Raw genomic sequence first — 10,050 nt, 5'->3', positions numbered from 1 at the left:
CAGGGGAGGGGGAAGAGAGAGGGAGGGGGAATATGATTGGGGGGGTGATATGCTTGTACCCTACCTCTGCTCTTCACTCATAAGTCCCTGCCCCCCAGCCCCTCACTCCCAACCTGCAGCTCTGCTGGTGCTTTTTGCTCCTGACCCACAGCCCTGCTCCCTGCAGCGCTACTGGTGCTCCTCACTCCTGACCCACAGCCCCCTACCCCCCAGCCCTGCTGGTGCCCCTGACTCCCAACTTGCAGCCCCTGCCCCCCCAGCCCTGCCAGTGCCCCTCACTCCTGACTCACAGCCTCCTGCCCACTAGCCAAGCCGGTGCCCCCAACTCCTGACACACAGCTCCTGTCCTTCACCAGCCCTGCTGCCCACTCAGCTCCCGCGCGTGCTCGCACACACGCTATTATCTGGAAATAGCTTGCTAGGGCCCAGGCGCAGAGCATGTGACCCCTGACAGCCAATCACCTTGCCTGCTGCTCCTAGCCCCAAGCATCCAAGCTGCTCATGCGCAGGAAAAGCCACAAGCACAGCAAAAACCTGGGCATTTGCTCTCATTTTAAAAAAACCCGCCTGGATGGATGACAAGGGGCCAAAAAAGAGGACATGTCCAAGAAAACCCGGATATATGGTAACCCTAATAAACTGAGACACCTAAGGCTGGCTCCACCTGACATTAGTGGAAAGCTTTCTACTTACTTCTGGATCTTTAGCCTAGGCTTATGATGATTAAATACAATGTTTTTCAGAAGAGGCTGTTAATTATGGAATTTGCAGTTCTGGGTACCAGCCTGATTTACCTAGATTTTTTTTTCTAATTAGACACATAAAACTGGTGGTCCACCTACTCTTTTCTTTTTTGTTTAAGTGGCTTGCCCATGTGATATAAAAAGTGCATCGAAGAGTCATATGCTTGAAAGAGTCAGGAAGACAGCTCAAGTCACCTGATTCCCAATCTTTTTAACTGCCCCACCCATCAGTTATTATTTTACAACCTTTCAAACTGCTCCTAATAGCATTTGTAGCCAGAGGCAGGATGAAATAAGGACTAGGAATGTCCACACCTCTTCTGTGTCACCATTAGCTCCCTCACCGTGCAAGCCGCCCTACAAGGAACAATGCTGTCCAGAGGCATAGCAGTGCAGCTTTGCACCCAGGGCACAGGCAAAACATGGGGTAGTGCCAGCTGCTGAAGTGCTGATGCTAGTGGTGCAGTCAGCTGCTGCTGCAATAGTGGCCATTTTTGTGGACCCACCCTGCTCCCCCACTGTGGTGTCTGAACTTGGAGAATGTTGATTCTTTCTCCTCCCTCAGTTAAGCTATCGGTGCACTCCTAGACACAGTGGGTGCATCTACACGAGGTGCTTAACTTTGCATTAGCATAGTTTACTGAGAAGTAGACATGCACATCTATACATGCACATGCTTACTTTGCAGTAAACTTCCCTAATAATGAGTAAATTTGCTACCTGCAAATGCAAGAAACAAATTTACTTGGCATTAGTAAGGGGACCGTAGTGCTCATGTAGATGCCTGACCTGGAACAAAATCTGGGAGCTTGTTCCCTGCCACCACTCCATGATCACAACTGTGGCTGCACAGCAGGGACTGGGAGCTCCCTACATGGCAACAGTTCCCCACCCATCTTGGAGCTGGCTGGGGCCTGCTCCTGACCCCTGACCAGTAAATCTAGGCTAGAGTAAATACATGTGTAGATGTGCCCAGTGGGTGTGTCTACATGGGCCCCCATGGTGCAGTTGTTACCATGTCATCATTTAGTACTTGTTTTAGGCATATGCTAGTGGCACATGGTTATTTTTAGAGCTACATCGCTGTAGCGATGTGCTATAGAGAGGTAGCGTGTCACTACGGTAATGTATCATCAGTATCACGGTTTGTGCCCATCAATGCTACATTGCCATAGCGACAAGCTATGTTGTCATAGCTCATGACTATGATGACAAACTACGTTGCCGTAGCTCATCACTATGAGCATCTTGTAGCATCTCGAGTAGATGCACCCACTACCTACTAGTATGTCTGGATCTTCTTTGGTGAGAAGTCCTATACCTTGAATAGAAAATTCTATCTTCTCTATAGGATCTTGGAACAACCTGAAAGACTTTCTTATTTATAAGTTTATTGGTTTAGCTAGAACAAGTGCATGGGCTTATGAAAGCACAGCAGAGAGACAGTTTCTGACCAGTCCCCGCCATAGTCTTGATTGGAGTTGCTGCCCACAATGATAGGGGACAGGTGAAGGAATGCAAGGTTGACAGGGATGATCACACAGCACCTTGGTACATACTGGAAACATACACACATGCAGCTAATGCAACACAATAAATTCTGGTGCATATAGCACTGGAGTTTATTGCTGCCAGGTAAAATGTTTACATGTGTGCCCAGGACTTCAGGATGTTAAGCCAGGTCAGATCAGCTATGGCTGACCGGGGACCCAGGAGTCAGCCTGCTAGCCCAGGGCTGCTCTGCCCTGGCACAGTGTGCTGCGGAGGGGCTGGCTGAGGCATGAGAGTACTCCAGTGTGCGACTAGCTGGCAGGAAGCCCCTGCACTGAAGCATCCTCGTGCCCCAGCCAGCCCTGTCAGCATCTATACGTGTGCTGCTGTGCACTAAAGAATGCCGCTGTTTACTAATCTATGGTGGAGTTAATTAGTTTACTGAAGCCTAATAGCACCACACGTAGATGCTGAGACTTTACTGCAGAATGACTTAGTCAGCTCTGTAGTAAACATCTCATGTAGATGAGCCCACTGAAGTCCAGATTCTAATCCACCTATTAGGCATGTAAGTGGACTTGGGTGCCAAAGTATGATCTATTTCACCCTACTCAAGTCCACAAAAAAAATAATGAATACCACAGGTAAGTGGGCCATCTGCTTCTTTACTACTTTTTTGCAAATCAATAATAAAATTAATTATATGTTACTAAAGTAGGTGCATTAATGGATTTTCAAGGACCTGAACAAGGAAAAATAGAATTGTATTTAGACACCTAAGTCAATTTAGACACCTAATAGACAGAATATAGGAACTTTGGGGAAAGTGGTGGTGGTTGGTGGGGACCACCTGAAGCAAGGCATGGATAGACCTCTGGAAGAAAAATGAAAGAGACTTTGAGGCTGGCATCATTTGGTAGAACAGATGGAATGGGTGAAACACAGAAAGAAATCAAGTTTGAATAGCAAGCAGAGGTTGAACAATGTCTTGAGGAATGCTGAAGTTCTGGTGAGCAGTTAGCTTTAACTAAGCAGGCCCTGAGATGAGATTACCTATGTAAACTTAACTGGCCCAAATCATGGACAATTTAAGGCTGTTAGATGCACATTTGCCCATCACGAAGGTTGCTTTCTGATATCTGCACACCCATTTTCTGATTATTCAATATACATTCATAACACTTCAGGTTAACTAATAATAGAAGGAAACTGTGTCTGATGTGTTGGGTGCTATTTAACTATTTTTCCTTCTTCCATTACATCAATAGTCAACCATTAACTTTCCTAAACATCAGAACCCATAGATTGTGGGAATTTACATTTATTTTCAACTTATGGATCATTCTTATTAAAACTATCTCGTGTTTGTATTAGATAGAAGTGAATTTATGCTAATATTTACATTTAGTATGCTGATGAAGGCAGTGGCATAATGTGTTGTTCAAAATAACTGAAATTTAACATATTGACTTATAGCTGTGGACTGTATTTATGTAAATAAATGTAACACTGGGTGAGACAATTTCCACAATTTGTGCACTTCTGTTGGCTCAGCTGTGAACTTTGGAATAAATTCTTTCTTGTACATCAGTGTAAATCTGAATTCACCTCAGAAGAGTTGTTCTGTATTTACCATGAGGCAAGAACCGGTTTTTTACCTTTTGGGTTTAAAGTTTTTAAAAACATTTTACAATTGTATTATTTTTGAGTGATTCCATCAAAGAACCATCCACTGGGCAATTATGTTTCCTATTCAGCTCTCTTTATTCCTTTATTTTCAATTAAGTTATTAATGTAATTGCAGTTACGCTTCCGACTTCAAATCTTAATTTCTCTAATATCCTTGAAATATTCAGAGACTACATTATACTGTCTTGCTGCACAAAACATATCTGCATTGTGTCTGCTGAAAACAGTGTTCTATTCCTCTTATGATTAGTTGACTTTTATATGATGTTGAAGAAAGATTCTTTGCAAGACGTTAGGACTTGTCTGAATACAAAAGTTGCTTTAGATTTACTACAAGTATGGTATTAACAAACTACAGGTTTAAGGAATAACACTTTATTTTGCTTACAACTTGGCTTAAATTGGTTTATCTTGCACTTGTACTAATTAAAGTGAGGGCAGAAACTGGCAGCATGTATAAATAAGTCTAAGAGAATTTTGGCTCAAGTAAAAACATAGAAAGTTTTGAAAATTGATTCTGTTTCCTGTGAGAATGAACTGATATCAGGATTTTCTTTGAAGACATTTCTCTCTATGCATAGACTGGGGAGCAGTTGGGACTCATGCAGAGATGAGTATTTTGGCAGAAGCCTTACTGCTGATGAAATTTTGGATTAAAAGTACATCGCTCACTTTGTGTAACATTCGGTCCTCTAAAAGGATTAAAAGTAAATCTAGGCATCATTCAAACTGTACATACGCATCAGTGGCTTCTGCTACATTTGCATACTGCACAAGGTCCTTGATTATTCCTTTTTCTTAAGGAAAGGAATTTCTTAAGGAAATCTCATTATTCTGGAGATGCATTCTCCATCAACAGAACATGACTCTGGATGGGGGAGGGGTCCTTTACTAAAGCTTTATTCTGAGTATTTTACACAACTTCCATTGACTCTTTTGGGAGTTGGTAGCTAAAATTCCTACAACACTAAAAGTTGTAGGGTATGCATTTTTTGTTTTTTGCACAACAGAATTTGTTTCTGGAGGCCTGTGCTTATGACTGTCCATGAGAAGCACAAAGCTATTCTCCAGGCTGAAATTCTGCCAATATGTTTGCAGGTTGTTTTGAGCTTGAGGCAAGAACAAAGCCAAAAGCTTTTCAAATGTATTCTGAATTCAGTTGTTTATTCCAAAAGGGAAGGTATTCAGGGGGAAAAGTTGTAATGAGCACAGAAGAGAAGTAGTACATTTTAAGCCCTTAACTTTTTTTTCTCTCTCTTAAAGTTTCACCTTTTGGCTATAATTAATCTCTTCCTACACTCCTGAGACTTTGTAGTGTAGATCCTTTGAATGCCAACAACAGAAAAAGTTTCCTTGCCAAATTGTTATTGATACATCTCTCTCAGTTTCAGTGTACTAAACTTCAGGAAATATTATGGCATGCGACAATTATGGCATGTGTCACCTGGCATTTGCCTTCTGAGAAAATGTTAATATTTAGAGGTCTTTATTATTTCTATTCAGTGTAATTTGCTTGTTAGTGGAATGTAGGCATCCAGCTCAGCAGGGGAAGGTAAATATGTCTTACCTGTGATTAGGGAGAATCATTCAACTGACCACAGACCGTGTGTGAAACTGAAAATATTATTTTTATCTATTTCAGTATTGCCTAGAGCAGTGGTTGGTGGCTTGTGGCACCATTGGATCCAGCCTGTGAAGCTGGGGTCTCAGTGGTGGAGGACCTTGTTAGTGTTCTGTTAGGAGGGGGCTTTTCCTGTGTTCTGCTGTGGCTGGTAGCCTGGTAAGCAGGGAGTTTTCCTGTGATGTGATGCCCTATAATTTGCCCATGGTGTCACATAGGATGCCTAAGTGAGATGCCGGTAGCTTCTGCGTGCTTGGGAGGAAACTAAATCAGAATAAACTGGTTTTGATAGATGCCCTGCAAAGAAGTGAGCTTTTGGGAAGACAAATTTTGACTCCTCCATGCAGTTGTTGGGCACATATAAAACACATCACTGATGCTAGGCCAGATATTGGCCTCCTACACATGATTTCCATCTGGTTTATTACACTGTCTGTGAAGGGCCTTATTTAGTTGCCCTGTTTTACAGATGGCTCTGCTGCACACTCCTTCATCTCTGGGTGGGCATTTACACACCCAGGTAGTCTCATGAATGATGCCATGCACTGGGAAAGCCTTGAATTGATTTTGGTGGGCTTTGGATCAGACCTTTGTGGTAGCTTAACTGAGACTGAATAATTGCAAAGTTTTACTGTGTGTGTAAGCAGTTCACAGTCTGGCCTGGAGTAACACATCTTATTGTATTTGGTTGATTTATTATACTTTATTATATTTGTTTTGTTTCCTTATTACAGTAATTCACTGATAAAATGAAAGACACCCTGAGTTGGGTATGTAGGTTACTTAAAGACAACTGCTGGTGGGACCCTCAGAGAAGGGTTATATGTTCGGTCCTCAAGGGCTGACTCAGGCATAGAACAATGACATTTTAGAATAGGGACTTGGGCCTGCTCACTTAAGCTCAGGAGTTTCTGTCTCTGTCCCAACATTTGGCAAATTAGAACTTGCCCAAGCTAATAGGGGCTCTAGAGGCTTAAGTCAAAGTCTATTGGAAGCAATAGAAGTCTTCCTTGGGAATTCAGTTGCATATGGATCAGGCCCTGAAAGAGCAAAAGGACCAGAAGTTGCTATTTTATTTATTTATTTATTTTCTGAAAATGTCTTTCTATCAAGGTAGTGAACCTTTACAAAGTGGAGAAATAACCATGTAATGTTTATGTCTAATTTAATAAAACCTGACTCTGGCATTCATGGGGTTTCAGCAGCATGGAAGCAGAACAGAATTTCTTGATCTTATACTATATAATTATTCAAACAGCTCATTCTAATGTCTTCACTTGCACAGACCAGGTACTTATGCTGCTCATGCATATGCATTGTACTTATCCTTGTGATAAGAAAGAAGAATTGCTATTTTTCTTTCCAAACCAATTTTCACTTACAGAAGCAATATGAAAAGCAGAACTTGATCACAGTAAAATAACAAGATAAAATTACTGCTGCTTAATTAGGTTAATTTATTTGTATGATTCTGCAATTATTTTACATTACCTGGATTTGGTTTTCCAGTGCGATACTGACTTGAGCTGAAAAACCTGCAATAGTAAACATTAAGTATCACTAAAGCATAACGTTCACATTCTCTTTCCATGAACTGGGAGCAGGTAGCAATACAGGCTATTAAGTTTTGTGCTCCTGTAAGGAATCTGCAAAATATATTGGCCCAAATTCTCAGCTGATATAAATTAGCATGGCTTCAATGGAGTTTTGCAAACTTCATCAATAGAGGATTTGGCCCTAAGTCCCTCCACAAAGCAAAATCATTCATGAACTAACCATAAAATCATTAAACTTTTCCATAGCTCTTTGTTATGCTCAGTAACTACCTTGCTAGCCTGTAATGCAAAAATTTGTGAACCATTTAAAGAAGATAACAAATCAGTTATTTTAATGGACCTGTTTTCCTATTGCCTGAAAAACAAATACTTTTCACACCCTCCAGCAAGTTTCCATAACTCTGATTATCCATTGTTACCATTAGAATAGAACTGAGCAGACATTAGTCTTCTACAATTCTGGATTTAGTGTAAAGGGGGAACTGTTTGCTGTCTTTTAATCTGAGATGGTGGTGTGTCGGGGGAAGACAAGGGGGCACATTTTACAAATTAAGAATGTTCAGACAAGTTAGAAATTCAAAGAATAGCAGCTCCAAGGCTGTTTCTAAATTTCCATTAATATTTTAGGCAGAGCACTAATACCAATTCAGTGTTACATTTAAAATTATTGCCTATTACATTCTGCATTTCCCCATCCTTGGTCTTTTTGCAATGCTTTGTGTTGTCACTTCCAGGGACTCATTCAGCACAGACTGTGTCCAATACGATGTGAACACACATAACTCTCATCAATTTTAATAGGAATGGGGAATGCTCAGTACTCTGACAGAGGTGCTCAGCACCTTATAGGATGGTTGCTAATGCTATGGTTAAGAAGTTTATTCAAAATGGATAAAAAACAGAGTATAATGTGGCATACTGATAACAATTTATAAAGGAATTTAAATGATCATGGGAAATAAACATAAAATCCCCTCTTACTCTTGTATTATTGGTGTTAGCTGTATACCAAGATCTTCACAATAAAACCATCTTTCAAAGAGGACATTTGTAGATTCTTCAACATAATATCTGAAAAAAAAGTGATATTTCATTTTGTTGCATAATGGATAAGATTTTCCCAAGAAAGCAGATTATTATATTATTCCTAATGATGACACACTATTTTATTATGAAGTACAATGTACTGGGAGACAGAGGCCATCTCCATGTGATAAGCTTACCATGTCACAAAGCTGTATTGTCAGGTACACTATGCAGTTCAGGTACGCTATGGAGCTCTGGGCAGGCTTTTGCTTGCTTGAGAGACAATGTAGCCCTGTGCGCGTGCTCACATGCTACTTAGGAGAGGATTGGCAACTTATGGCCTGCAAGCCAGATCCAGGTCACAGAACCACTGGCTCTGGCCCGCAGAGCCAGAAAGGGGCTGGGATGGAGTGGGGTGGGGAGGGGGGCGCTGCATTGGGGCTAGGCAACTGGAAGCTATTTCTGCACCACCACTGCTTCTTCCCTTCCCCAGCTGCAGCAGAAATGAGCCAGAGCTGAACTGACTGATCCGGAGCTGGACAGCATCTGCAGGTAGTCCGCAATCACCACTGGTCACTGCCGACACTGCTGGCAGTGTCTGCGGGTGGTCACCGACAACTGGTCAGCGCTCATCACCCCCCACACCCACACTGACAGCACTGTGGCTGCCTGTGGGAGCCCCCCACTTGCCTCCACCATGCTCCCACGGCCGACAGCACTGCCACCACCTGTGGGAGCTCACCATGCTCCCCCCCAGGCTCTGGGGGCATGTGGCATTCATGTATCAGTGGAAAGTCATTGACAGCTTCCAGTGCCAACCTTCCAGCATGTTGTGGTACAGCAATCACTTGCTGAACATCTTGGTGACAAACTGGAGGATATATATTAGCTTCAGTGTTGACAGCTTACTCCGCTTTACAATGACTGTGGTTGCTGTGGCCAACACTAGGCTGAAGACTCACTCATAAGCAATCAGCTCATACAATGGTAGCCATTAGCAGACTCCCAGTTACTTGTCAGGGGTCACTGGCAAGCTTGCTTAAAACATCAGACCCTTAAATATATTTCCAAAATCACTGCATGGTGATATCATCAACAGGGCAATGTTGTCACCCAAATCTGGTATATTCATAACTGGTCTCAGTAGAGCCTTGTCAGCGGAATGCTAATGAATGCCAATCCTTCATTCCAACTTAACTTTGTCCAGTGGATCACACCTCTGATTTTGGCTTTGCATGTAAAGACAGCATTGATGTAAAATTACCTGAGATGACCTTAGTAGTGAGCTTTGTAGGCATTGATGATACATATTTCTTTGCTTGCAGGTGGTTGGTGGCAGGGGTATATCAGGACATTTGTCAGGTCCTTGGGGATGAAATGATGAGGTAGATTGTCTAGCAGGAACAAAAGGTGGCATTTTTTATGTTTCATTCTCAGTTTGGATGCTTATGGGAATTTGGGCTGCATCCCACTCATTCTCAATGCTTCCATTGTCATGTAATAATTGCAGTACAGTTGCTGGTTGAATTGCTTTACAAATTCTTCCTTTTACCAATGATGATTGACCTCAGTTTATCTGTGTTATCAGTGTTTGCACATTGCCCAACAGATAACTGCTCCTACTGCTTTTGACTCCTTTTAGTTTGTCCAGTGTTGGCATCAACTTGTCAGGCAACATCTGGGGAAAAATTTACCTCATTTAAATTGTAGATGTCATGGTATGAGTGCTGCTTGAGCTATTGCTGTATCATCCCTTGCCTCAAGTCAATTGGCATCTAGTTCTCCCTGAAATACTGAAGCTGCCCATTAAAATAAAGGAAGTTTCCAACCCTGAGCTGTGTATTGAAATATTTTGCTTTCTCAGACAAGACTATCACGGTACACGGCCCATGGTACAGCCCCCACAGGAGTCGCAGCCATTGCA

At 42.1% G+C, this 10,050-nt stretch overlaps 1 protein-coding gene across 5 annotated transcripts in view; it reads right to left on the bottom strand.

The window, feature by feature from the left end:
- The window catches only part of HAAO (3-hydroxyanthranilate 3,4-dioxygenase), a 106,140-nt gene that overhangs the window by 27,814 nt on the left and 68,276 nt on the right, over positions 1-10,050 (bottom strand). For 4 of the 5 annotated variants that reach the window (XM_019516376.1, XM_019516377.1, XM_019516374.1 and 1 more), the window contains 2 exons: positions 8,082-8,171; positions 7,036-7,079 (listed from right to left, as the gene is read on the bottom strand). In XM_019516376.1, coding sequence (XP_019371921.1) covers positions 7,036-7,079; positions 8,082-8,171 — 134 coding nt within the window. The remainder of the gene's footprint in view (positions 1-7,035; positions 7,080-8,081; positions 8,172-10,050) is intronic. The other variant, XM_019516375.1, reaches the window with a different exon arrangement.

The sequence above is a fragment of the Gavialis gangeticus genome, unplaced genomic scaffold (genome assembly GCF_001723915.1).
Source record: "Gavialis gangeticus isolate Ggan-Ray unplaced genomic scaffold, GavGan_comp1, whole genome shotgun sequence".
Taxonomy (NCBI): Eukaryota; Metazoa; Chordata; order Crocodylia; family Gavialidae; genus Gavialis; species Gavialis gangeticus.
This window is presented reverse-complemented; position numbering and strand designations above follow the sequence as displayed.